The 26,901-nt window shown below is 48.7% G+C and overlaps 4 protein-coding genes across 4 annotated transcripts; 1 reads left to right on the forward strand and 3 right to left on the reverse strand.

The window, feature by feature from the left end:
* Window positions 1-42: 42 nt before the first annotated feature.
* On the forward strand, window positions 43-3,605 carry B3GNT4 (UDP-GlcNAc:betaGal beta-1,3-N-acetylglucosaminyltransferase 4). The gene is made up of 3 exons (XM_086761776.1): window positions 43-176; window positions 830-3,293; window positions 3,514-3,605. Exon 2 carries the CDS (start codon window positions 857-859, stop codon window positions 1,973-1,975), a length of 1,119 nt encoding a protein of 372 aa, XP_086617902.1. The 5' UTR covers window positions 43-176; window positions 830-856; the 3' UTR covers window positions 1,976-3,293; window positions 3,514-3,605.
* Window positions 3,606-5,420: 1,815 nt separating this feature from the next.
* DIABLO (diablo IAP-binding mitochondrial protein) lies at window positions 5,421-9,694 on the reverse strand. Its single transcript, XM_086761104.1, has 6 exons — window positions 9,627-9,694; window positions 8,646-8,766; window positions 8,174-8,305; window positions 7,338-7,448; window positions 7,088-7,184; window positions 5,421-6,090 (listed from the first exon to the last, which is right to left on the reverse strand). Exons 1-6 carry the CDS (start codon window positions 9,671-9,673, stop codon window positions 5,876-5,878), a joined length of 723 nt encoding a protein of 240 aa, XP_086617230.1. The 5' UTR covers window positions 9,674-9,694; the 3' UTR covers window positions 5,421-5,875.
* An 877-nt stretch (window positions 9,695-10,571) lies between these two features.
* LOC147598535 (uncharacterized) lies at window positions 10,572-14,265 on the reverse strand. The gene is made up of 2 exons (XM_086761373.1): window positions 12,048-14,265; window positions 10,572-10,854 (listed from the first exon to the last, which is right to left on the reverse strand). The coding sequence occupies exon 2, from the start codon at window positions 10,787-10,789 to the stop codon at window positions 10,655-10,657; it is 135 nt and encodes a 44-aa protein (XP_086617499.1). The 5' UTR covers window positions 10,790-10,854; window positions 12,048-14,265; the 3' UTR covers window positions 10,572-10,654.
* A 915-nt stretch (window positions 14,266-15,180) lies between these two features.
* VPS33A (VPS33A core subunit of CORVET and HOPS complexes) lies at window positions 15,181-26,481 on the reverse strand. Its single transcript, XM_086761374.1, has 13 exons — window positions 26,355-26,481; window positions 26,213-26,278; window positions 25,971-26,098; window positions 25,326-25,515; window positions 24,484-24,600; window positions 23,618-23,792; window positions 19,673-19,866; window positions 17,789-17,915; window positions 17,537-17,604; window positions 16,833-16,970; window positions 16,319-16,456; window positions 16,014-16,182; window positions 15,181-15,462 (listed from the first exon to the last, which is right to left on the reverse strand). The coding sequence occupies exons 1-13, from the start codon at window positions 26,454-26,456 to the stop codon at window positions 15,269-15,271; spliced, it is 1,806 nt and encodes a 601-aa protein (XP_086617500.1). The 5' UTR covers window positions 26,457-26,481; the 3' UTR covers window positions 15,181-15,268.
* Between the last annotated feature and the right edge of the window lie 420 nt (window positions 26,482-26,901).

Genomic DNA, 26,901 nt, shown 5'->3' on the forward strand with positions numbered 1-26,901 from the left:
AAAAAGCAAAAACAAAGACTCGGCTGAACTGGAGGAGGGTCGGGGGCTCCAGGCGGTGCCGCTGACGGTTCAATTCCAGATGCAGCTGCTTCGCTGGCCCTTGGCATCCGATACCCAGAGCCCGGAGAAGGTGGCCGTGGGGAAGACGCAGTAATATATCCGTAGCAAAAAAAAAAGTGAGTGGGAAATAAACCCCAGGGGGACGCGACGTGGATCCAGGTTCAGCTGAATCGCCGGGGCTGGGAGTTCCACGGGGCTCGCGGTCGTCGGGGGGCTGCTGCTGAGCGTGCAGGGGCTGGTGTGCGGGATTGCAGCGTTGGGTGCGTGATACGCGGTGTCCAGGGTTGGGTGTGTGCAACGTGCGCGGTGTGCGTGGGGGTGTGCGGTGTGCAGGGGCTCGGTGTGCAACGTGCGCGGTGCGGTGCGAGCCCCCGCCCCCGGGAGCGCGGGGCAGGGCAGAGCGCAGCCGGCTCCTCCCCATAAGCGGCGGCGGCTCCGCGGAGCGGGGCGGTGCGGGAGGTTGAGCCCGGGAGCGCCGTGCTCCCAGCCCGGTCCCCGCGCCCCGGCTGGGCGGGCTCTGAGCGGGCCGGGGGCGGCGCGGCTCCCCAAGCCCTCCCGGGGGCGAGCGGCCGCCGGGCCCGGCGCAGCGCAGCGCTCCGGTCCTCGCCGGCAGCACCCGGGCTTGGTTGGGGACCCGAGAAACAGCAGCGAGCGGAAAGACCGAGACCCGTCCCGGCGTGACTGCGGGCGTGGGAGTGCTGCGAACGCGAGGGGAAAGTGTGAGTGCGGGTCGAATTGATAAACGGCTCGTCCTCCTGTGACCGCACAGGGCCTGGCGTCTGCTCCAGGGGTTGCCATGTATCCCAGGATTAAAAACCTCGCGCTTTACGCCTTTTCAATCACCCTGCTGGCCTGGGTTTTATACATGAGGAAAGAGGCAAAGATGGCAGTGTTGTCGGCAGACCAGACGGTGGATGTAGTGAATCACAAACCGAAGTCTTCAGTTCTGAACAACGCTGAACCCAGTAAGTGTTTGCCAGACTTGACCCTTGCCAATTCTTCTCTCACCCTCCCGGAGCTTCACCGCGTCTTCTTAACATACAAGCATTGCCGGAACTTCTCCATCCTGCTGAAGCCTTCCAGGTGTAGCAAAGAGACGTTCCTCTTGCTGGTGATCAAGTCTTCCCCAATCAACATAGACCGGCGGGTGGCAATCAGGAACACCTGGGGGAAGGAGGTCTCCATTGCTGGCAAGCACATCCGGCTGGTGTTCCTTCTAGGGCGCTCAGAGACCAAAATCCAGGTACAGCCCCTGCACCAGCTGCTGGCTTACGAGAGCCGGGAGTTTGATGACATCTTGCAGTGGGATTTTGTTGACAACTTCTTCAACCTGACCCTCAAGGAGCTGCATTTCCTCCGCTGGTTCATGGAGGACTGCCTGCATGCCAGGTTTGTGCTGAAGGGCGATGACGATGTCTTTGTCAATACGTATAACATTGTTGAGTTCCTCCGAGAACTGGACCCTGAGCAGGATCTCTTTGTTGGGGATGTGATCGCCAATGCCCGGCCCATCAGGAACACCAAGATCAAATACTTCATTCCAGAGTCCATGTACAGAGCCCCCTTCTATCCTCTCTATGCGGGCGGAGGGGGCTATGTGATGTCTAGAGAGACAGTGCGCCGTCTCCAGAGCACTGCGGAGCGCATGGAGCTCTTCCCAATAGATGATGTCTTTGTGGGAATGTGTCTGGCAAAGATGGCAGTGACCCCAAAGAACCATGCTGGCTTTAAGACTTTTGGGATCCAGAGACCTTTCAATCCTTTTGATCCGTGCTGGTACAAAGAGCTGATGGTTGTGCACAAACTAAACCCCACCGAGATGTGGATCATGTGGACGCTGGTAAACGATGAGAGCATTAGGTGTGCAATATCAGTGACGCACAACTACAGAAGGGGTTGGAAAATAAGGTACTGATGAGCACAGTGGGGTTGTGACTGGTGAGAGATACAGGGTACTTTAAACTAAAAATCAGGTTGTGGTAGAAACGTGCCCTCTACTAACAGACTGTACTTGAGCCAGGGGTTTGTTTTGCAGTAAGTCGTCTTCTGTTGGCGGGTTACTGAAGCAGCTGGATTGTCACGGGGAGGGGCTGGGGCTGGTGGCTGGGTGAGACACAGCACAGGGGACTCAGCTTGGTTCCTCCCAGCCAGACTGAACCCAGGGGAACTCCCAGCTGTGACAGGGACATGAGTGAGGGGCCACCTGCTACGGAGGCTCTGCAATGCTGAGGCTGGTGTCTGACCGCCAGCCAAATTCAGTCTCCTGCAGGAAAACTAGTGATGACTCATGAGTGACAGAGCACTTGGAAGTATTTAAAAGGGAGAGAGAAAGGCCAGTGTGTGCTGTTGGGTCCAGTGCAGCGCAACTCCACTGTCCCAGGCCAACAATCCCCCAGGTCTTACTGGACAGCAGGAGAAAGGGAGTGGAGCGGGGGAGAAAAAAAGGCCTCGAAAATGTATTGCTTTAACACAGCATGATGATCCAAGGGACTGGGCTCCGACTCAAGCCCTTTGGATTTTACAGAAGTTTATTACAAGTTTACTTGCACTGGAAGCTTTTGCACAAACACTTTGTCATTGGGTTTGAGAGGAGCAGTATGTCTTGAATAATCACAGTGGTAGTTACAGTGGCTGTGGCTTTTCCTGTTGTGTGGGATGTGTTTGGGTTTTTTGTCATTGTTGTAATGTTGGGTATAAATAAATACGGTTTTGAAAAGTGTTTTAACAGGAGTATTCTTGGGTCTCCTGAAAGCTAAGAGAACCAAAAGCCAGAGAAGGCTGAGATCTGGTGCTGGGCATTTGCATTAAGGAGTCAGTGACACTGAAGAGGATAAGGTTATGTGCTGGTGGAAATTTGCCACTTCCTTTGCTGTGGGCAGCTGCCATTCTCTGCCCCTGTCCAGACAAGACGTATTGATACAGAAGCAATTAATCTATGAATGCGCTGGAGTCACCAATTTGAGGAAAGAGCAAATACAAAACCAAGATTCGGTGATACTTTTACAAAGCTTATCAGCTTTGGGGTGCCTTGCTGCTAGATCGGAAGCTGCTGTGCCGTGTGTGAGCAGGAAGCAGCCTGGAAGCTTTAGAAAAAGGTAGCGGGTACAAAGGAAGCGCATGATTGCAGAAATCAGAGCAATTTGTGTTGTGCTTTGTCGTTGCTGTGTAGTGCCAGCTGTCCAGAGTTCACCACCCACCAGCTGTGAGCTGGAGCTTTCAAAGACGCCCAGGAAGTGCCTTCAGGAGGTCCTTACTGTAGTACAGGGAGCCCGAGGACGTCCAGAGACCAGAGGTGTGACGAGCTCTCGGGGCAGGCTGGCTGCCCTGCCCTCCCGTGGGGTGGTGCAGCGCTGGTCCTCGTTTGATCACGTCCCTTGCTGCCTTGGCTTTCTAAAGCACCAGGTGTAGTTCCAGCTTAGCCCTACAGCGTGACCCAGGCTCTTGTGGCAGGAGTTGCCCCACTCACACAAGCCATTTCTGTGCCAGATCAGAGTAGGCATTTGTCTGAAAAAAAAACATTCTTCCAAGGGGTGAGCTTGTGTGTGTGTCCATCCTCAGTGTGGTCTTGTACAAGCTGCTACTGTGGCTTCTCACTGCAGCCCTACCAGGGATTAATTAGCTGTGCTAGCTGTACCCGAAAAATTGTGTACACGTAGCTTCAGATATGTTTGCTTTGTGAATGTGGCTGAGTATCAGCAGCAAAACCTAGCTTCTGAGCACTGCTGCTTGTTCCAGAGAAGAGACTGGACAGAGCGGGTACCACGGTACCCTGTGAACTGCTGTGGCAGCATTTTTCTGATCCACTAGATGATTCCACGTGCAAACTCAGTAACGTCATGTAGAGTGTGATGTCATGTCTGTTATGGGCCTGGGCGTATGGGCTAACCCCCAGTAGGCCACTCTCACTGCCTAATAAAGGTGTGGGACTATTTTACGTCCCATTTTGGGGGCGATATGCAGCCACTCATGCTCTTCACTCCCATTTTGACTTGACTGAACTGACGAGTTGGTTCCTGTCATGTCCGAAGGCTGGATGTGTGTGGGTACAGCCTGTGTCTTGGGAAGTAAGAGCAGGGTGAGAGTGAAACAAAAAGTGGGGCAACAAGGGGGCCGGGAGCAGGCTCTGGAAGGGGAAGAACGAGTTACTTTGCAGGCTGCTGCCGCAGCGCTCATCTGTCTTAAGCCGTATCTCTGCCATGCAAACATCTGAGTAGAGTTGTGGCATCCTGAAAGGAACACAACCTGTACATGCATTTGGGTCAGTGGCTTGGCAGACGTCCTTAAACTGCAGCGTGTAACAAATTAGGGCAGTTGTGGTTAGAGGTTTACCTGAGGTTGCATTTGGCTCTTGAGGGTGTGATTGTGCCACTGCTGCAAATAATCCTCTCACGATAGTGTTTTTTTTCTCCTAATGCTCCAGGCCAAAGCTGTGTTTGGGACCTCCTGGGTACTGGCACAGCAGACACTGGCTGGCACCTTCCTGTGAGTGAATTCTGGACTGTGCCATCCTCCTTGGATACAGCAGCACCCAGTGAGGAGCAGGAGCAAGGAAAGGGGGTTTGTTAATTCCTTCACTATTTAATCTGTACACATACAGTGCTGTGCAGGTGAGACTGCATTTGTTCAAGAGGCAGGCAAAACAAGACACAGATAAAAAGGCTTATGCTACAGCTGGAAGAAAATCCTAGTCAAGCACAATTCAATTTAGTAACAGCAACCTCAACACAGATGTAGTGCATCAGATACTAACTTGTGGTGAAAAACCTATAATTAATGAGTGCTTTCTCACAAAACCTGATGAGCAGAGATTAACTGACTCAAATCAGCAGTCTTCTAGTGGATGCTATTCTACAAAGCAATCTCAGCTTAAGTTTACATTGTCTATGCAGTTAATGATCAAGCTAGAAAATGAAAACAGTGAAAGACACCTGTGGTTTTGAGGCCTACACTGAAAGATTAAACTTTCAAAAAGAGAGGATTAAGATTATTTTCCTGAAAATTGTGCTGGAGCATTCAAATATGTAAAAGTCACTTTTGCTGACTGCTTTGTAAAGAAGTACGCAGCAATCACCAAGACAATTTTGTTTATCACCACAGTATCTTGAAAATCAAATCTCCCTTTGCTTCCTGGGGAGGGCAGATGCATTAGAAGTGGTGACTCTTGGGTGAAAGGCTGCTGTACTGAACTGCAGAACTTCACAAAGAGGAGCCTGGGTAACTCCACAGAAAGTTTTCAGCTCTACAGCAAATGTTTCACCTGATGGCAATTAAATGTAACTTCATGCAGGTGTCACTCAGCTCTGTTTTAAGTTCAAATAGAAAACAGCGCTTAATCTCTCATCCAAATGGGCCACTCGCAGTGAGATGCTTTTGCGCAGTTTAATAAAGGTATCTCCTAACAGACATCATTTACTTCACAGGTTAAAAAGAATGACTTTTAAATACACTTCTTTGGCTGATACCCAGCTAGTCTCTAAGTTAAGAGAGCTCTCACAAACACAGCAAAGGAGCAGTAGGACCCTCCCAGCAGAGAGATAATTAACAACAAGCTATCCTTGATAGCAACTTTCACATTTGCATAGTTAAATATTTAAATAATTGAATCCATAAGTATTACAAACATGGTAAATTACAAACAAGATCGAGGCCTTTCAGATACTTGGAATTGACCTGATTTGTAAAGCAATCCTGTTTGTGGAAAAAATGGAATCATAAGCTTCTTTCAGCGGTTTCCCACTATCCCACACTTAAAAGTTTGAGACCTTTCAATTTGCAATTGACTCTCACATATACTATGGTGACACTTAAGTTCTTGTCAGTCTTCCCGAAGGTAAGGGTCCTCCCCTGCCTCTGTACTTCCTAAAACACCCTGTGGCAATGAAGATTCATCTCCTTGAGCTTTTATGAGCTCTTCTGTTTGAGCTTCAGTTAACTTGATCTCTGCTTTCTGGGACAGCTGTCGCACCTCTTGCACCTGTGATTTCACCAGCTGAATGTGGCTGCGGGCTGTCACTGAGGCTTGGTCTGCACCTGAAAAGTAATAATGTAAATACTTCAGTTAGAGGAGCACTCTGCAAACCTTCAGTTAAGGAAGTGACTGTATAATTATCACCTGCTTTGTCAAGTGTTCTGATGGTTCTTGGGCTATATTAATGCTAAATGCATTTACTGTTCATTTACCCTAAACAACAATATGCCTGCTTTGAGATTTTTTTTTTGCCCCCTTGAATTCTTCCCACTCAGCTGGGTTACAGCCAGTATCTGATCAGAGTGATCAGCTTGTGCTAGTGGGTTTGAGAACGCGGCCCAGCCCAGGCATCCTGTGCCAGGAACTTTGAGTCCTTGTCCTCTCCTGGCACCTACCCGCAGCAGGAATGTCTGTGGCACTGCTGAACTTGGAATCCCTTCTTCTCCCATGCTCCTATGTGTTCTGTGTCTTTTTCAGGCACTGACAGTTAGGCTGTCCCTATATATTCATCCCTTTCCTCCCCTTCTCCACTCCAGTAACTTTGCCAATTTACTGTAAGTCAGCCCATGACTTAATCTTAGAGCTATCAAGCCTCTACACTTTTCGTGAAAAGTGTGTATACAGGGAGAAAAGACCAAAATTAGTATATTTCCTGAGTGAAAGGCAAATATTCTCACTCTTTAATAAAAGTCTAGCTTTAATCCAGCTAGAAAGACCTGCTGGATCCCCTAGGTAGCCTTATTTCTGTGGTCCCCAGAGCCTTGCTTGAACACTGTGTTTAAAGATGACTAAACACTTCCCCCCAACATTTTTTGGCATGGTTGGTCTTGATCTAAACCACATGTGAAGTTTCCAGGCCTAGTTCTCAGAACACTTCTACCAGACCTGTAGCTAATAAAAGAACGCAAGTTCTCAGCATCTCTAAAAACCAGGCGCTAGTTGTACATAGGTATGGTAACTGCACGTATATTCTGTGTCTCTCTCAGCTCCATTCTTATTCAATAAATACTGCCTAAATGCTAGGGGAAAGAAATTCTCTGTATTTCTGCTTGTGCTTACCTGACTGATACGCAGCTTCTGCTGCCATCTCTGAAAGACGTAGCGCTGTCATCCAGCTGGATTCCAGCCTTAGGTATTCCTGCTGTTTTGTTGTCATCTAGGAGTAAAACAAAATATTACTGAACGTGATGTAAGAGTGTCTGAATGATCTTCCAAACAGTGCCTCATGAAAAGGCGAGCAAGCGAGATGAGAACTCTCTGAGTGGAGTAAAAGAGGCAGATTGCTGACTGAAGGGAGGTGATTACTTACATCAACTCTGGCTCCTATTACCACCTGCCAGACTGCATCCACCTCTTCTGAATTCATTTTCCCCAGAAGATTTGTGTATTGCTTGTAGAGAGACACCAGTGTATAAACTGCCTGCAAAGGAATAATTTCACACAATTACGTGACAATCTGTACATCTCTGACATTGTCTCAATGTTAACTGGGGTTAATTACCAAAATTGCTGAATAGTTCCAAAGGTGCTTTGCTCTCAAGTTCACTGCAACTTTGGAGGCACTGACAGCATTTGCTGTCTGCCTACAGTAATGCTATGGATAGCACTTCTTTATATATAAAACTTGCTGTACTAGTGAGAAAGTGTATTGGAATGCAATTACTCTACTCAAATTGTCACTTATTTATAAAATTAAAACGGTATCTTCTTGTTTCAGTCTTAAACATGCCTCACTCAATTCTTCTGATGAAACTCAAGTTCATGGCCTTAGAAATGGGTACAGAAGGGAAACAAAATACCTACAAATACAGGGTGGCGCATCAGGACACGGGTATCCAACAACTGCTCCAAGTTTCTTTAGCCCCAGTTCTGAGATACGGGTCACTTTGGCTTAAGTTCAAGCTCAAAGAACAGTCTAACAGAGCTAAAAAGAACTTCTGCATCTGGTGTAGTAGAACAGTGAACCCTACTCCACTGTTTCCTTGCGACCTGACATCTTAAAACCCCCACACCTCTTTTAATAAAATTTAAAAAAAACCCAACCAAGTCTATTTTAAGCATGATTTAACATGTGCGGTTAAGTGTCAGATAATTTAGTATTGCCCGTACTGACTTGCTAGCAAAGCGTGTAATCTCACAGCTTACCTTTGTGTACTCTGTCAATGCCTCAATCAACGCGTATGTTGTTTGAGAGAGGAGCGTAGAAGTACTGTCTGTTACCAAGGAAACTGCTCTCCTAATCAAGGCATCGTTACTGAGAGAAACAGAGTTCTGCTTCTGAAAGATAAGACGTTTGTGTGATCTTTACACTGGCTTTCACATGGATGTTATTAGGAACAAATAAAGGTAAGGAAAAGCACCACTGTGAGTCACAAGGTTGGGCAGCCTCACTCTCACTGCTGTTTTGCCACAGGAAAACAAGGTAACTGTTTTTGCAAGGTGTTATTGAAGATAGAAATGGTCTCTCTCATTTCCTTAATGGCTTAAACATCTGCGATTCCTAAGAAGGAAAACAATTCTGAGGGCAAGTACTAGTTTGCAAAATGTTAAGCAAGTGTTTCTGAATATCAAACTGTTTTTAGCGAGCAGGTGCTGTATCTGGCTCCTGATACCTTACCTCCACGACTGGGACTGCACACAAGGCCACTCCCAGCCCTACGCCCACCATTTGGTGCCATCGCCCGTCCCTGCCGGAGAGGCAGCGTCTCCTAATATTGGCCAGAACAGGGAAGCTTTGTCTGGAAATGCAAGAGACAAAGTTAAGCGCAAGAAATAACTGGTGTGTGGTGGGAAACAGAGAAAAAGAACACCTGTTCCAGGTGACCTAGTCTCTACCAAGCTTCTGCAGTGCAGCTGCATAATGAATGACTAAGTTTGTTTTAAATTCTATTATTTAATCGTAAGTGCAAGACAAGAAGACAAGCACAGTAACTACTGCATTAATCCCTTGAGAGAGGAAATGTGTCTTTTCTAGTACAACACACCGCTAATATGCAGTAATACTGAAAAACAAATTAAAAAGCATGCTTAACAGCGGTACATGGTACGTGCAGGCGAGCAATACGACTGGTAATAGGTTGCTGCACTCTAGTGACACTCAGGGCCTCCTCTAGTCCGTTTTATTTACATCCAGTGTGGTGTCCGTGGGGCCAGGGCCTATCACTGAAATACTCGAGCAGAGAAACAGAAGCACTCAGTCATAAGAAAAACGTTGTTGTTGTTGTACAGCAGTTTTCTGAAAATAACTGGTCATTTTTCCTTCTTTTATGCTGTGTTCTCTCAAAATACAGAGCACCAGCAGCATGCCCTGTAAGGGTACCGCAGCTCCTACCGCCTGTGCTATTCCAGCCGCGCCGTGACATCCGAGGTGCGTTATGGCCGTTTCTGCGGCGCCAGCCGCCGCTGCAGCCGCAGCCGGTGCGATTGGATCAGGCAAACAGAGCGGGGACGGCGGGCAGCGGCAGGGAACGGACCCGGGAGGCTGACTGCAGCCCGGTAAACCGCCGCCCGGCCGTTACCCCGGCCGGGCGCGGCTCCGCTGAAACGCCCCCGCCCCGCCGCGCCCCCGGGACCCGGAACAGCGGGGCTGCCGCGGTACCTGAGAAGGGAGCAGCAGCTCCGCAGCCACCGGCTGCCCGCGGCCATCTTGGGACTGGCAGGAAGTGACGCCAGCGTGTCCGGACTCGGGGCGGAGCGGGGGGGGCGGGGGAGGGGATTCCCGGCGTGGCGCATGCGCAGAGGGCGGGCGCGTGGCCGTTGGGGCGAAGGCGGGAGCGGCGCGAGGCTGAGCCGTTAACGGCCCCGGGGGCTGAAATGGCGCTGGGGGCTCTCAGCTCGGGCGGCGTTCGGCCGCTTCCTCTGTGCTCCCCTGACCGGCCGGCCCGGCTCAGCAGAGAACAGCCCTCGGCACAAGTGTTGGCTAACACTTGGTTGGTACCGACTGCCAGCCACAGGTTCTGCTCTCCAACCCCCCCGCCCCCCCCCCCCCCCGCCCTGGGTTTACTTCATCTAACTCCATATTTTAAGCATTTGTTGAAAAGCGTTGCATCATGCCTGAGAACACCAAATACTAGACCTGTAGATAATGTGGTGTTGGTGCCTCCACCCTGTGAAGTGTACCTCCTAAAACTGTAGGAAGAGGGAAACCTTGTGCTGGTTTGAAATTTACTTTTCAAGACTTATAAAAAAAAATTGCAAGTAATTTCTTTATCTCTGCCTTCACACCTTTAATGAGGCAGAGTTAGGCAAGGCAGGACTTGTTTACTTGAGATGTTGGTCATGTTAGAATTGCGTTGCATCCCTCCTATCCCTCTGCTGTGCTTGGCAGGCAGACTGCTCACGAGGCGAGGCCTGGGGTGGGAATCTCGGGAAGCTTTTAAATATTTCAGTGAACAGAGGCAAATGTGTAGGAGACACAAAGACTCTGCAAGAACCACAAAGATCAGTAAAGTGCCTGCTTTGTTTTTTTTTTTTAATCTTTATTCTTTTTACATAAGAAAATAAGATTGTGATTAAGCAATAATGAGACAAAATGCTTGCAGATTTGGTGCCGGAGGAAGGGACCGCCATCCAGGATGAGCTGCACAGCTGCTGGCCACCCCGTGGCTGCAGGAGCAGCAGAGAAGCTCATTTAAGCACCAAGAAGTACGTCGTCCAGCCAGCAAGCAGCAGCGCCCCGACCAGCACGGTGTAACTGAACAGCACGAAGGCCAGGAGCTCCTTCAGCACCCTGAGGAAGTGCATGGTGAAGGAGTCCGGCATGGTTCTCTCCAGCGCTGCGGCAGGTAGGATCTCTGGGCCTGGCTGCTGCCGTGCTCCTCTCCGGTCTGTAGGCAAAGGGACAGGATGAGTCTTTTCGAGCAAGGAGACTGCAGAGCTGGTGGAGTGGCTCTGCTGTGAGGAGAAATGTCTGTGTTCAGGTGGGTTAACAGCCACCTGTCCTTCTAAGAAGGTTGTTAGTGTCAGGTTGGACTTGTGTGTGCTTGTTCAGAGTCCTGTACAGGGTTGCTGAGCTGTGCAGTGTTGGAAAAAAGAGTTCAGGATCTGATAAAAATCTCCAGATCAGGGCTGGTAACTAAGCAAATTAAAATACAGACACACAGGCAGTGGATGCTGCTGTGTGGTAAGGGCCAGAAGCCCTTACAGAGCCCAGCTGGCTCCTGGTATCTTTCCCCCTGTGTCAGTGGCTGTGCATCCAGGAAGCTTCATGCTCAGAGCAGTCGCTGATGGTGCATTACCAACAGTGTGTTCTGATCAAAGTGGTCAATTCCTCCAAGTAAGCCACCATTAATATTTAATGATATAATTGCATCTAATGGAGATACTGGCACAAACTGCGCCTTTTGTTTAACAATGACGAAAACTGGGGCTTAAATACAAGTTTGCACAGGCAAATATTTATATCTCACATTAAAAATAACCTTTAAATGGGAGACGGGGCAAGGCTCTTTAGAATTCATCTTCTATCTGTATTTTGAAGTCATATTTACACACCGCTTTAGAAGGTGCTCATTTGTTAGTTTAATATAAAAATCTGAACTCTTTCACAGAAGTTGTTGGCTCTTTAGACTTAAAGCTGTGAAGATTCATCTAAAAATAATTTCTACTGTCTCTCCAGTTTATGTGTTCTTTTAAATTTTGATCATAACCAACCTTGATCAAAAATATCCATGCTCTAGGTCAAGAACATAAAGGAAATTTAAAACTAGACAAGATAAAGCTAACTTAAAAGGACTATTTAATCTTCTAAACAGTCTAAAGCAGCCAAAGTAAACTGAATTCCCATCCTGCCACTTAGAATATTTTTTAAAGAGCTCTTGTGATAAAGAGGTCACTTTTTATTAGAGAGTTCAGTCACTTCATGCTAAGCACAGGCACATGTATACATTATAGGAGCTATTGCCTTTTAAAACCAGCCATGGACTCCCGGTTGTTCAAAGGACTGAAGTTTGCTATCTATAGGCTTTACGTGATTTCTGATTATCTAAAAAAGATGTTGATAAAGAAATAAACTGCTTACCCAGGTAGATAATGGGATCTACTTCGTAAAGTTCCTGTCTTTGTAGTTTCGTTCTGCGGCTGTCCCTTGAATTTCTGGCTTCTGAACGGTTTGTGCTGTAGTTTGATCCCCTTCTGATCTGCTCGTCTGGGAGCCGGGAGCAGTGAGGTTGTGTTTGCAGCCCACACGAGGACTGATGCGCTAGGTGTGGTCAGGACCAGTTATTATATGACATAGCGCCTGTGCGCTCTGTGCAGCGCGGCAGTACGGAGCATGCCAAACAGCTCCCGTTCCCCAGAGCGCTTTTGTCAACAGTATTGCCTGAGTGTAAGCACCATGGCTTAGTGTTACTGGGTCAAAACCTGCATTTGTTTAAATTTGGGGATTTTTTTTTTTTTCCTCTAACAAAGCATTGTGTCACCTGATACTTTTTTATTCTGCAGTTCAGTTCAGTTATTCATAAGGCTCTTGTGCCTCTTTCTCCGTTCTCCAAGAGCCCTGTGCTTCTGTGGGCCACTCGAGGAGGAGGATGCTCGCATGCAGCTGGGGATTGCCCCAGATCAGCAGCACTTTACAGGACAGAATTGTGCAGGCTGAGTCGGGCTCTTTTATCAAGAGCGCCTTATTGCTGCACTGTCATTAGTTCGCTGCTCTGGCTTCACCCTTGCACACCCAAGAAGTCATCCCTACCTTTTAGAGAGCAAGGGCTACAACTCCTTTGCAGCAAGTGGGGGAGGAGGGAGGTAAGCTATAGGTTTATTTTTAGCAAAACTGCTTTCCGATAATGTTACATGAACAGTGAAAGTCTTTTTGGGGTGGAGGTTGGGTAATGTTTTCTTTTTTTTTGCTTGTAAACCAGACGAATGCAGACAGCAGAGAGAAGGAAGAGTATGTACTGCAAATCAAATCTCTTACCTACAAAGATATTATGATGTAGAAAATGGCCCCTTAATTTAATTAGGCTCTCTTGTTATCAAATTATTACCCGCATGGTCAGCAAGGCTTTAGACAGAAGCAGAACATAATCAAGCTGCTCAGGAAGCCTGTTAAGTAGTAATTGCTCCTCCAGAGAATCGCTCAACGTCAAGATAGTTTTTATTTTTTGTTGTTGAGTAGTTCCAGGAAGAGACTTTGTCTAGTTTGTGTGTCCACTTGGCTCTTGCCTGGTAGTAGCGCAGGCTACAGTCTGCAAAAAAAATATGCAGCGGTGTTGCTGGTAAATTAAAGTTTAACAAGCATCAAGCATAAATTGTTTTTGAAATAACTTTTTTGCCTCCAGTGTTACTAACGCATTTGCTGGTCCAAGTGAAAAGGCAAGCTAGCTGTTGAATTGGTTTTGTGCATGGTTTCCTTTATTCACTTGTGGTGTAGCTTTTACACATTATGAGCTTAGTTCACAAACTAGCCTGATCAGTGCTAGTCGTTTCTTTGTGCTTAGTTCAATTTTTAAGACTTGACTTTAAAAAAAAAAAAAAAACAAAAAAAAAAGTAGTCTGGAAATTGTGATAGATCAAAGACCCTCAAGGCCAAGCCAAGGACACAGGTAAGGACTGCGCTGAATCACAGTTTCTTGTTTTTTTCTGCAAGTAATGTCTGATTTTTGATCTAAAGCTACTTCAATGATGTTCTTTTTAAATACTGTGAAATTACCTACTTTACCGTGGAGCTGCAGAAATAATGCCGAGCAAGGCAATTCATAGTTGCTCCTTGCATCATTGTCAAAATTGTGGCACGTCTTGTTTCTGTAAGATAAGGCTGCAAGTTGCTTGCCCTGAAGTAAAAAGTCTCAAATATAAATATAATTTTTTTTTTTTTTTTTTTAGTCAAGAAATCCCATAAGTAATTCTGGTGTAGTATGTTAAGTTGCAGAACAGAATGTAATTCATGCATAAGCTTAAGGAAAAAACATCCAGACATTAGAAAAATAGTTTCAACTTAAGTAATTCGGTTATTGTGGGGCACAGGGAGGATACAGCTATCACAGGGCAGGGTTTTAGTTTTTTTAATTTTTTTTTGTATTCCAGAGAGAAAGTGAGCAAGCAATTTAAAAAAAAAAAAAAAAAAAAAAAAATTTTTTATTCTACTAAGCCAACTGGAGTTAAACAGAGGAGCTCTGTGAAGGGGATGATTTGGCAGAACTCAATTTTTACAAAACACCACAACAGACCAAAACCCACAGTCGTAACTGGAACAACTTGAAAAAAAAATGGTGGTTTCTTTTTTTTTTTTTTTTTTGGGGGGGTGGTGGAACACACACCCGTATTATGCATTATGCAGAATAACTAAGAGTAGAAATGTTTGCTGAGTGATTGACGGTGTGAGGTGGGTTTCATAGTTGTTGAAAAGTGAACCAGGAGTCCCCAGTGGTTGCTGTTGAAGCCTGTGAGCGCAGCGGCCAAGGAAGTGTTGAGGTGCAGCAGTTAGCAGGGCTGAGGCTTCTGGGGCCAGATGCTGCCTCTTGCACACACTGGCTCAGCACCGCCAAGGGTGGAAAATTCCATTTTATAATTTTGAGCCCTACAACAGCTTGTGGCAGCAAGAACTGCAATTTAGAAACTGAAGGCGGGGGGCGGGGGGGCGGGAGTGCCTGTTTTAAACCCGCTGTTTACTGACAAAGATTGTTGTTTTTTTTTTTTCCCCAAGTCCCATGTGGGGAGTAGCTGTGTGTCTCTCAAATGTAAGCTATTGAGACAGTGATGGCATTCATACCCTGGAGTTGCCTTCCAGCGTCAGGGGGGGTGTACTCAGGACAAACAAGCTACCTCATGCCGATCCTTTCAGAGGGTGATTGAGGTAAAAGGCTCAAGAATCTCCCTTGTAATTTGGGTGCAGCTGGTTGTAGCTGTAGTCAGTGCTGTTGACATGCATGTGGTTAGTTCAAGGTTTAGCTGTTGCTGCAGGAATGGTCCTGTCTTGTCAGGACCTGGGAGGGTAAAAAGAAGTAATCACATCCCTCATTAAAACTAAACTGAAAGAAAAAAAAGCAGCAATTTTCCAAATAGAAGGACCATGGCAAATCCCCACTCCCCAACTTGTTTGCCAATTCAGACCATGAGTAGGGATCTCTCTCTTTCTCCCATTGTTTATTTAATCGCCAGTGCCTTTCAGCACTGCTTGTCTACGAGTAGGAACACAAGTGCAGGAGAGCTCTCTGATGTTCAAGTGGCCATGCTAGAAGACCAGAAGCTGACGTGCCTGCGTTGCACAGGGCCTCACACTTTTACTGTCTCTTGCCACAGACCCTAGAAAGGGGCAGGTTCCAGTTTTTCCATCAAGGATTTGATCCAGCTTGTTCCATTGATCAGTTTTGTCGTGGCAATGACGTACTCTGTGCCTCCATCTTCCATCTGGGACAGAAATCTCAGTGCAGCTATTTCTGCATATGTCACACCTCCCAGGAAGAACACCAGAGTGACTCGGTTCTCGCCGTGTTGACCTGTGTGTTCAGAGAAGTTCGCAGTTGTTTTAGTTTTATTTTTACATCTCCTATCCATTAACTGTCAGTGAAACTCAAAACTACCTAAAACTGAAATAAATACAGCATCTGAACCAAGAAGAAACCAGATTGGGGCCCCAAAATGCAGGCTCTGCTCCCAGCTCTGGATTCTCTTTACAGGATGTGCTTCTGCCAGCCCAGGTTTAATACCAGAGCGATGCTGGCCGCCTGTGTAAAGTTACTTACTAAAAGCACAGTGTACGGTCAGGGTTTATTTTAGTACTCTGATGGGAAGGTAAACAAATGTACGGCTCTGTAGTATCTTCAGTTCACATGGTGCTGTGCATTAATAGCAGGCTGAATATGCGACTGGATGTTTCAGAGTCCAGCAAGCTGTCTGGCAGAAGTGGGCTAGCAGCTCTAAAGCAGCAGTGGGACAGGGAGATGAGGCAGATGCCTGGGCTGTTCCAGCCCTGATTTCTGTTTGTCTCATTCCAGTCTAACAGAGATGTATCTCCCTTTAGAAAATGGGAAAACAAAGCAAAACTTACGCTTTTTCTGAAGGCCAGTAGGTAACTGCTGCCTCTCCTCAAAATGGGGACCTGGCAGCATCTTTAAAACCTCCTCTATGCTCCGCCACCCTGGCCGAGCCAGTAGCTGTGCCAGGCGTACGCTGAGCGGAGCGTAGCCACTGTACACATAGGAGATATCATTGGGGTTCTGCAGGAGAGAGCAGAGTATGAGCAGCAAAACAGCACCAGAGAAATCATAATAAAAATAAAACGTTGAGGGTGTCCCTGCTGCACATAATCCTGTATTGTTAGATGTAATGTTCACTGTGGCGATATCTGTTTACCTGTTCATTAACATCATCCATCCACAGGCGCAGGGTCTTTCTGATCGTTGGGTAGTTATTCCTGCCGCTTGTCTGAGGTTTCAGGAGTCCGGCCTTTTCTAAGTTGTTTAAGGTCAATATATGTTCATAGCCATAAGTCTGCAATATGAAGAATAAACCTTTAATACCATGTCAATAGTCCACAACCAGAGTGTTTAAAAAAAAATGCAAACATGTTAGTTAATTTTTGTTTAAGATCTCTCTAGAGTGTATCCCATTTACAGTGCTTAAATCACGATAGCAAAAAGTGGAATGGTATAAACCTCTCTGTATCTACATGTTGTAAAACACGTGTAAGTAATTCCCGAGTTACAGCTACCAGCCCAAACAGAAGCCTCAGTGCCCTGCCTGTATGCACTGGACGTCAACACTACCCATGTGTGAGATGCATCTGTCTAGAATGCAAGTGGTGTAGAGCTGAGGCTTTGATGTGGATTTTCTCAGAAATGTATCAATTCAAAAGTTACAGCCCAACCTGGAGAATCTCTCTTTTGTAATGGTCCAGAACCTTCTGCTTCAGCCCGCTATTGCATACAGATTGCAAGCAAACGAGACGCAAGATCTTGATTAATGGATGTTTTTGAGCTATGCAGTCTTCAATATAATTATTAACCTATTGAAAAAATACATAAGCTGTTATTTAAAGACCTGTTAAAGGGCCTAGAAGACCTGGAAAGATCTAGTTTAGCCATCTTCAAAACACCAAGGAAGAGGGTGCGGCTGCTCTCACGCAGCTCAAGACTGTAACCAGCACTGGTTCCACCTAGCATCTTTCTAAAGCATGTCAATTCCACAGTCAATAGCTAACTTCAATGCACTCAAAAAGTCCGATTAACGGTCTTGCATCTTTCACTGATCGCTAACAGCACGCAGTGCGCCTGTACAAGTCAGAGCACCCCAGCTGCGAACCCCTGCAATGACAGGTGACTGCAGCCTGGCAAAGCAGTACAGCATCGTCTCAGAGTTCAGCGATCCGTGCCCCTAGGAAAAAACTGCAAATGTGCCACGAAACACACGTGAGAGCTCACAACTTTGACACTGGAAGGAGACAGACATCATCTAGATCAGATAGTTCATCTCTCAAAAAAACCCAAATAGAAGAAACCCAGAGAAATATGTTGTTGAGTTGGGTTTTTTTTTTGAAGACGTGAAAGTCACTAGTTTTCATTATCTACTTACCTTGTCTGTGTCTATTCCAGACATGAATTCTTGTTCCACTGTTAAATTATCAAAGAAATCTTCAGATGCTTTGGGAAAAGAATGAAAAATCAATACAATAGCAACTGACAGCTTATTTTCTACATTTAACACTTCAGCAGATGCACTGGATGGAGCCAAGCCAATTTTTGCCAAGCTGAGTGATGTCCATCAGGCTGTTTTGCGTTGTGCTGTATTTAAATTAGCCTGATAGACCGTTCAGCAAATACTCACTGGTGATGTCTTTGATGAGTTCTGCGATGGAGGTGTGGTTTGCCAGAGAACTTCTTGCTGCCTGCATGTGTGGCAGCTGTGAGACAAACTGCTTAATCTCGCCAACAGTTTTCGCGTGGTGTCTTTCCTAAAGAAATCCATTGCTTAGGTTAGGTCTTGTTCAGATTAACTGGCCGCACACCAACCAGATCATTTTATCATGAAAAAGCTTTTTACCATACTCACTGCAACAGCAGATACTGTAAAGAGATACGCCACCTTTCAGACAAAATACTTTAGTATAAGCATTTAAAGCCCTAGCATTATCTGTTACAGCCCTTTGATCATTAGAAGAGGCAGCACATAATACAACAGGATCATTAAGACTTTTTTTTTCCCATTGTATCAGTGTTGCCAATCACTTTTCTCCACCTTTGTCTGACTTCAGCCATCACTATCTGCTCCTCAGTTTCCCTACCAGCAAAACTACCTTTTTCATGCAAAGATGAATTACTTGATAGCTGCCAGTAAACATGGAGCTGCAGGCAAATGCAGTCAGAGATGGGGGACGTTTCCCCTCGAAGCAGTAGTGAAAGGTGCCGAGGAGCTGGGTTGGCAGGGTCTGCGTCCCTCGCAAGCAGAAGCCCGCCAGTCACTGTACCTGGCTGTAACAATGTCCCAGGTTTTGAGCAAGGATCTGATGAAGCACAGTGCAGACTTCAGCTCTCAGAGCAGTCCGGAGGTCTGTATTTCATTTGGGCTACTTGCCTCTTGCTGCAACTTGGAATAAAAAATAATAATAATTTGACTCATATGTGAAGGATTTAAAAGGGCAAGTGCAGGCAGGAGAGTGATAATGACGAAACCTGCAATTTAAGTCCTCTGCTGCCAGTATGCTGCTGTTTCATTATCACCTATTACCTCTGACAATTTCTTAATTTATTTTTTTTTTTTAGCAACCAGTATGAGTAATCCATCTTTAGCACCTTCAGCACTAATAGTGCAGTAACAGACATTTACTAGGAGATGAGGCTGAGCACACAGGATTTCAGTTAAGGTACTGCTGCCTCATCTTAAATGTTGCAGAAGTGAAGAGGCAAAGGAAAAAACCCAAGGAAATACAATCGAACAGTGTAACACATTCTCTTAAGAATCACCATGAAGTCTGAAAGCAGAGACGTGAGATCTCACTTTCTTTACGAATCATGAACAGGATGTTTGCAAACAAAATCACAAACACACCCCACAGCATTCTCCAGCTTTGCCTAAGGTGACACGTGAGCATGAATTTACAGGTCAAATCTCCTGCAAGACAGCTGTCTTTTTCACATTCCTACTGTTTTTGTAGGAATGTACATTCTGAAGTTTTATTTCTTAGAGCCAGTTCTCTGCATCCTCAGGGAATACGAACAGAAAAGAACCATTCACTTAGCAGGGAACAGCAGCAGCAAAGTGGAATTGATCAGTACGCTAAAATTAACCTTTGGCCTCTTGCAGAGGGAAGCAGCACCTGACTGTTCTGCAAACTGAAGAAAGCAATTCCTATTAAGGGAACTACGGGCTCGCAGAGCAGAAATGTGGTTTAAGCTAGCTCTGAGATAAGCTTTTAACAGCGAGGACAGGAAAAGCTCCAGAACAGGTGCGGGGATAGAAGAGGGTCTGTATTACTACAGGATTCTTAAGAGGAGATTTGACCAACACCTACCCAAAACAGTGGAAATGCAGCTGATCTTGTCCCAGCACAGACAGGGAACAGACTGGAGAGGCTGGACTACCTGTTTTTTCTCTGGCTGAGGGGATTACTCCATGGCAACAGCTCGAGCTGCCAGTCACAGCCCTGCTGAACGCAGGCTGTATCTGACGACAAGAAAGCCCAGGGGATGCATGGTTGGATACAGGCCTCACCTCAAAGGCTGCTGAGATGATCTTGGCTTTCTTGCTCAGCACTGACCCCACAGCATTGAAGTTCTTGTCTCGGATTTCAGCATACAGCTCTTCAGCAGAGTTCAGCTGAAGCTTCTTGGGTTCTGTGGGGAGATCCTTCCCACCCTCACCCTGCTTCTTCGGGGCAAACTTCTCAGGAGGGAGTTTCACATAAGCTACCAAATGGAGAGAAATAACCCATATAAGGACTGGAACTTCACCACCAGAAGGTAAGATAAGCAGGTTATGGAAACGTCCCCCCTGAGCTGGAAACAGTTCTGAGCAGCAAAGCTAATATAAACGCCCAGTGCACATGGTGCACATGTGTTAATTAAGGAGAGTCTCCCCGTACTCACCCAGGGACCCAGAGACACACACACACATGATCAGACCCCAAGTGCTAGCTACCATGCTACCAAAGAGGTTTGGAGGCAGCTTTCCAGCCAGTCTTCAGTACAGCAGGAGGGATTAAAACCCATAAACACCGCTCTGGAGTTTTTCATACTACCTCCCAAAGAGCAGGAAAGCGCTCTCAGTGGCCTTTCACAAACTTTTCACAACGCAGTGTGGCACAGTGTGAGCCAGCCAGGCTGCAGAGTGAAGCATACACTAACACCTCTGCTCCCACACCACGTGTTCCTTGTCACTGTGTCTGCAGCCAGCCAACATCCAAAATATTCCCATTCAGTAACACGCACTGTACTCAGCTCCCCTTCCTAGGCAAGAATCATAGAATCACAGAATCATAGAATAGTTAGAGTTGGAAGGGACCTTCAACGGTCATCTAGTCCAACCCCCCTGCAAGAAGCAGGGACATCCCTGACTAGATCAGGTTGCTCAGAGCCTCATCCAGCCTGGCCTTGAACGATTCCAGGGATGGGGCACCCACCACCTCTCTGGGCAACCTGTTCCAGTGCTCTACAACTCTCATTGTAAAAAATTTTTTTCTCATATCTAATCTAAACCTACCTCCTTCTAATTTAAACCCATTACCCCTTGTTCTATCACAACAGGCCCTACTGAACAGCTTCTCCCCATCTTTCCTGTAGGCCCCCTTGAGGTATTGGAAGACCGCTATCAGGTCTCCCCGGAGCCTCCTCTTCTCCAGGCTGAACAGCCCCAACTCTCTCAGCCTGTCCTCATAGGAGAGGTGCTCCAGCCCTCTGATCATCTTTGTGGCCCTCCTCTGGACCCTTTCCAACTGGTCCATGTCTTTCTTGTGTTGGGGACTCCAGAACTGGACGCAGTACTCCAGGTGGGGTCTCACCAGGGCAGCATAGAGGGGCAGAATCACCTCCCTCGACCTGCTGGCCACGCTCCTCTTGATGCAGCCCAGGATGCGGTTGGCCTTCTGGGCCGCAAGGGCGCATTGCCCACTCATGTTGAACCTCTCGTCTACCAACACTCCCAGGTCTTTCTCCTCAGGGCTGCTCTCGATCCAATCCCCGCCCAGCCTGTATTTGTGCTTGGGATTGCCACGACCCAGATGCAGGACCTTGCACTTGGCCTGCTTGAACTTCATGAGGTTGGCACGGGCCCACCTCTCCAGCCTGTCCAGGTCCCTCTGGATGGCATCCCTCCCTTCCAGCGAGTCGACGGCACCACACAGCTTGGTGTCATCGGCGAATTTGCTGAGGGTGCACTCTATCCCACTGTCCATGTCGCCGACAAAGATGTTGAACAGGGCCGGGCCCAACACGGACCCCTGAGGGACGCCACTGGTGACCGGTCTGCACTTGGACATTGAGCCGTTGACCACCACTCTCTGAGTGCGGCCATCCAGCCAACTCCTTATCCACCGAGTGGTCCATCCATCGAACCCATGCCTCTCTAGTTTAGAGAGAAGGATGTCGTGCGGGACAGTGTCAAATGCCTTGCACAAGTCCAGGTAGATGATGTCAGTTGCCCGTCCCTTGTCCACCGATGCTGTTACCCCGTCATAAAAGGCCAACAAATTGGTCAGGCACGATCTGCCCTTCGTGAAGCCATGTTGGCTTTCACCAACCACCTCCTTGCTCTCCATGTGCCTTAGCATGGTTTCCAGGAGAATCTGCTCCATGACCTTGCCAGGCACAGAGGTGAGGCTGACCGGCCTGTAGTTGCCCGGGTCTTCCTTGTTCCCCTTTTTAAAAATGGGGGTTATGTTCCCTCTCTTCCAGTCATCGGGGACCTCACCAGACCGCCACAATTTCTCAAATATGATGGCCAGTGGCTTGGCAACTTCATCCGCCAGTTCCCTCAGGACGCGCGGATGTATCTCATCAGGCCCCATGGACTTGTGCACCTTCAAGTTCCTTAAATGATCTCGAACCTGCTCTTCGAGCACTGTGGGCGGTTCTTCATCCTTGCAGTCCCTGCCTGTGCCTTCCACAGCTTGGGTGGGGAGACAAGAGTTCTTATCAGTGAAGACTGAGGCAAAAAAGTCATTGAGTACCTCAGCCTTCTCCACATCCCGGGTAACCACGACACCCGTTACCTTTCGGAGGGGGCCTACATTCTCCTTGGATTTTCTTTTGTCCCCTACATACCTGTAAAAGCTTTTCTTGTTACTTTTTATATCCCTGGCCAGATTCGATTCCATCAGGGCTTTAGCCTTCCTCACCCTATCCCTGGCCGCTCGCACAGTCACTCGGTAGTCCTCCCAGGCTACCTGTCCCAGCTTCCACCCTCTATAGGCTTTCCTCTTCACTTTCAGTTGGTCCAGGAGCTCCTTGCTCATCCACGCTGGCCACCTGGCCTTTTTGCCCGACTTTTTCTTCATCGGGATGCACCTCTGCTGAGCTTGGAGGAGGTGCTCCTTAAATACGGACCAACTTTCCTGGGCCCCTCTTCCCTCCAGGGCCGCCTCCCATGGCACTTTGCCCATGAGGTTCCTGAAGAGGCCAAAGTCCGCCTTCCTGAAATCTAGGGCAGACAGCTTACTGTGCAGTTTCCTTGCCGCCCCGTGGATCTTGAACTCCACCGCGTCATGGTCACTGCAGCCAAGGCTGTCCATCAGTTTCACGTCCCCCACCAGCCCCTCCCTGTTGGTGAGCACAAGGTCCAGCATGGCACCCCTCCTTGTCGGCTCCTCTATCGCCTGCAGGAGGAAGTTATCATGCACGCATTCCAGGAACCTCCTGGACTGCCTGTGCCCTGCCGTGTTGTCTCTCCAACAGATGTCAGGGTGGTTGAAGTCCCCCATGAGGACCAGGGCTCGTGACCGCTGTGAGGCTGCTCCTATCTGGCTACAGAGTGCCTCGTCCGCTCTGTCTTCCTGGCCAGGCGGCCTGTAACAGACCCCCACCGTAACATCCCCCGTCCGTCCCTGTCCTCTGATCTTAACCCATAAGCTCTCTGTCAGCTCCTCCCCCATCCCCAGGCAGAGCTCCACGCACTCCAGCCGGTTGCTGACATAGAGAGTGACACCCCCTCCTCGTCTTCCCTGCCTGTCTTTTCTAAAAAGCCTGTACCCCTCCATGTTGACGCTCCAGTTGTAAGAGTCGTCCCACCACGTCTCCGTGATGCCAACAAGGTCGTAGCCCTGCTCGCGTGCACGCATCTCCAGTTCTTCCTGTTTATTCCCCATGCTGCATGCGTTGGCATAGAAACACTTCAGCAGGGCCCCCGATAAAACCGACTTGCTGCCTGGAGTGACAGGTGTTCTTTTGTATTGCAGATTAGGTTTATTTGCACCTACCTGCGATCCTTCCCTGACTTCTGGGCGCTTGGTGCTGGCACTGGCGCCATGCCGATAGCCGTGGGCTGAACTGTGCTCCCCCTCCCCCAGCAACACTAGTTTAAGAGAGCCAGAGCTGATCTTAATGAGCAATAGCTTGGGACTGAACCATCCCCACACTGGGTTCAGGTGTCACTGTCCTTTACTGAAGCAGAAACCCACCTGGCACACTGCAACCAGAGACCTCCCCCGTACCCGGCCGTACTCACTGTTCTGAATTCCGTAGATTTCATCTATCAGCCCTTCGTACGTCAGCTGCGTAGCTAATGGCGTCAGCAGATCAACATTGCGGTCCAGCAGCAAGAGGGTGTCGAAGACGGGAAATATTGAGTTCTGGCTTCCGGGGAACTCGCGCTTCATCCTGATCATCATATTAGCCACGTGCTGAAAATAAATCACATCGGTCTGGTTATGGCGCAGGCCACAACAGACGGATTTGACTTCTAGGCCCTACAAGCACGTGCTCATGCAAGCATGGTGCACAGCCTTGTGTAACGGAAGAGAATGGCAAGGGGTACAAACGGACTGACAGATGGGACGAGACAAAGAAAACAAAGCTCTTTGCTGCTTTCTGCAGCTTAGCAAGACAGTGACTGTGGCCAAAGCACTGAGTTCATCTCAAGCCACTCCCTCATTACAAAAAGTACCAAATTAACCCTACATTGATCAGAGAGAAGAAAAAGGGGTGAGTGAGTTACAGGGAGAGCTGAAAAAGCAAAGGCATGCAGAGTAGGTTATGCATTTCCCACTTTATTCAGCCCTTCTGATACCAACAGAGCAGCTAAGTGTTAAAACTCCACAGAAAAAATTGCTGAAAACATGAAGGCAGTGTACCTATGAGCAAAAAGCACATGAATTAGATAAAGCCTCCTGCCAGGAAGACCTATGGAACTGCAAAGATTGTTCTTTTGGCCAGAGATGAGAGAGACCTGATGGCCGTGATGCCGAAATTCCAATATGACACGAAGGGTTTGGGCTGGCTTAAAAAAAAACCCCACAGGTGCATTTAACCAAACACACCCTAAGGCAGTTCAGAGAACAAGGAGCAGTTTTTAAGCAGCAGCACTTGCCTTACCCGGGCACACTCGCCCTTCCCAAAAATCTGCGGGATGGTTCCGTAAAGAGCTTGCAGCGTCATCAGCCCCTTTGCCGCATGGTACAGACTTGTCTGGTCGCTCTCCAGGTAACATTCCTAAACAAGAAGGATTCCGATGGGAGGTGTCAATCCGACAGAGTTGCTTCCACAGCAGAATGTGGTCCATGTGAACAGTTCAGAGGAAACATAGACCGGGGAAAAACTACGGCCTTTGGCAAATACGGACGTTATCTCTGCTGTCACTACATCAGATCATTTGATCAAACCACACTGTAGTGTTTTTGAAGCCCACGTGCTACTCCCAGTTTGATGCAGAGGAGAGAGCCAGAAAGTGACTGCAAAGAGCCTCTCCCTCTAATTACAGCAGTCTGGGTGCACGGCGCCTCATCACAGCGCCAACAAGCAGCGGCAAGCCCTGGCACGTCCTCTGGCCTACGTTCACCCAGCCACAGATGGCCAGAGAAACTCTCTCAAACCCTTCCGTCCCCAGACGCAGCATTAACCACTGTACATGGCTCTTCAGCTGCGTACTGACACAAACTGGGCTGACTCTTTGTAACAACGCTGTATTTTAAACCTCACGAATGCTGTATTTGTGAAAATAACACCAGCAGTTAAAGGTGGAGGAATAGGAGTGATGGTTCCTTCAGCGTTTACTCAGAAAACAGAGAGAGAAGTTCAGGCTCAGGTCAGCGTTCAGGATCAAGCCACGTTTGCTCTCCAAGGCCTTTCCCTGCTGCGCAGGTCCCCAACAAACCCTCTGAGAGCCTCTGTACCGAACACCAACAGCGTTTTTCCTCAAAGACGAGATGAGCACTTACCTTGAATGCGCTCTCAGACTCCATGGAGAGCAGGTCTCCGTCGAAGGGTATCAGGTCCAGGCTGTACTGCTCGCGGTGGATGAAGGACCCCAGCACGCCCTGCTCCTTCAGCCACTGCTCGCAGAGCAGGCTGCGGCGCGGCACGAAGAGGATGTGGAAGTCCCTCTGGGGAGAACGGCCCCTGTCTTCCCTGGAAGAGTCACAGGCAGGAGCACAGCAAATGGTAACTCAGCTGCGCGGATAACCAGCACGGACCGCGGGCGTGGAATTCACAGGAAGCAGGGGCACCGCACTGGGTTATTATTACCAACTTCATTCCTCGCTTTCTATTTCACAGTATTTTTCACCCAGCCACGTGTGTCCACAGCCACAGGCTGGAAACCAGGGCAGAGCGACAGTTTCCTTGCAGTTCTCAAAAGGGAGGTCAATCAAAGCACGGCTCATTCCAGCTAATTAGAATCTTAACAAGGAATGCACCCTCCGCACCACCAGCCAAAGCGAACCCCCTCCCTTCCCAGGGTGCGTCACACCCCGAATCGCGCCCTGAGAGCGGCTGTGCTGTGGTTTCGGTGCCCATCTCCAGCCAAACCTGCCCCCTCCGTCGGCGGGACCCCCAGGATGTGACCCCCGAGAGGGCCCCGGCACCTGAGCACGTTGTCGGTGATGATGTCCATCAGCTCCAGCTTGGGCCTCACGAAGAAGATGATGTTCTTAACGTCCGCCTGCGGCAGGCGGCCCGGCTTCAGCGTGAACATCTTCTCCACCTCATGTTCCTGCGCAGAGGCAGGGCCGTGAGCTGACCGCGGGGAGCCCCGCCGCCAAGGCCCGGACAACCGAGGGCCCGGCCCCAGCCCCGGCCCCAGCCCCGGCCCCGGCGCCGCCTTTACCTTCAGGAGCGAGTACTGCGCGATCAGCCCGAAGGGCCCGGTCAGGTACTCGTCCCACACGATGGCCTGCGGGAAGGGAGAGAGGGGTCAGGCCCGGGGCCCGGCCCCGCCCCGCGCCGCCCCGGCCCCCGGCCCCGCTCGCCTTGGAGCCCGCGCACTTGTCCAGGAACTCGCGCAGCTCCCTGCGGCCCGCCTCGCGCAGCGCCGTCAGGTTCACGCGCCCCGAGCTCAGGTGCGCCGCCATCGCCGCGCCCGCGCCGCTCACGTGACCCCGGAGGTCACCTGCCGCCCGTCACGTGACGACCGAGGCGGAGCCGGCGGCGAGCGGCCCGGCGGCGCAGCGCCCCCTGGCGGGCGGCGCCCCCCCCCCCGAAACGTTCGCGGGCACCGGCGGCGCTCGGCGGGAGAAGCCCCGGTGAAAACCCCCCGAGGGCCGCGAACGCTTGGCGTCCTGCGTATTTACCGTGCGGCCACAGGGCACCTTTGAGGGGACGGACAGGCAGGAAAGGAAAGACACCTTTTCTTTTTTTTTTTCCCAAAATATAACTTTAATATATATATGCATATATACACACACACACTATATAGAAGCCAAAAGAACGCAAAAAAAAAAAAAAAAAGAAAAAAAAAGAAGAAGGATGTCCCACAAACGGTTTTAGGTGTGCACACCACCTGGGTTTCTAAAAAAC

Source organism: Chlamydotis macqueenii, chromosome 17, assembly GCF_036417535.1.
Source record: "Chlamydotis macqueenii isolate bChlMac1 chromosome 17, bChlMac1.mat, whole genome shotgun sequence".
In the NCBI taxonomy this organism is placed as follows: Eukaryota; Metazoa; Chordata; class Aves; order Otidiformes; family Otididae; genus Chlamydotis; species Chlamydotis macqueenii.

Bases quoted from the DNA above. Each gene is read 5' to 3' on its own strand.
- B3GNT4 (XM_086761776.1), top strand. From the start codon at position 857: ATGTATCCCAGGATTAAAAACCTCGCGCTTTACGCCTTTTCAATCACC.
- DIABLO (XM_086761104.1), bottom strand. From the start codon at position 9,673: ATGGCCGCGGGCAGCCGGTGGCTGCGGAGCTGCTGCTCCCTTCTCAG. The intron at 8,306-8,645 runs GTAAGGTATCAG...CTTATCTTTCAG, and splicing joins GTGCAGTCCCAGTCGTGGAG to AAGCAGAACTCTGTTTCTCT. The intron at 7,449-8,173 runs GTAAGCTGTGAG...ATTCCTTTGCAG, and splicing joins CATTGACAGAGTACACAAAG to GCAGTTTATACACTGGTGTC.
- LOC147598535 (XM_086761373.1), bottom strand. From the start codon at position 10,789: ATGCCGGACTCCTTCACCATGCACTTCCTCAGGGTGCTGAAGGAGCTC.
- VPS33A (XM_086761374.1), bottom strand. From the start codon at position 26,456: ATGGCGGCGCACCTGAGCTCGGGGCGCGTGAACCTGACGGCGCTGCGC. The intron at 23,793-24,483 runs GTAAGGCAAGTG...ATTTATTTTCAG, and splicing joins GGAAGGGCGAGTGTGCCCGG to CACGTGGCTAATATGATGAT. The intron at 16,457-16,832 runs GTTGGGCTGTAA...TTCATATTGCAG, and splicing joins ACAAAAGAGAGATTCTCCAG to ACTTATGGCTATGAACATAT.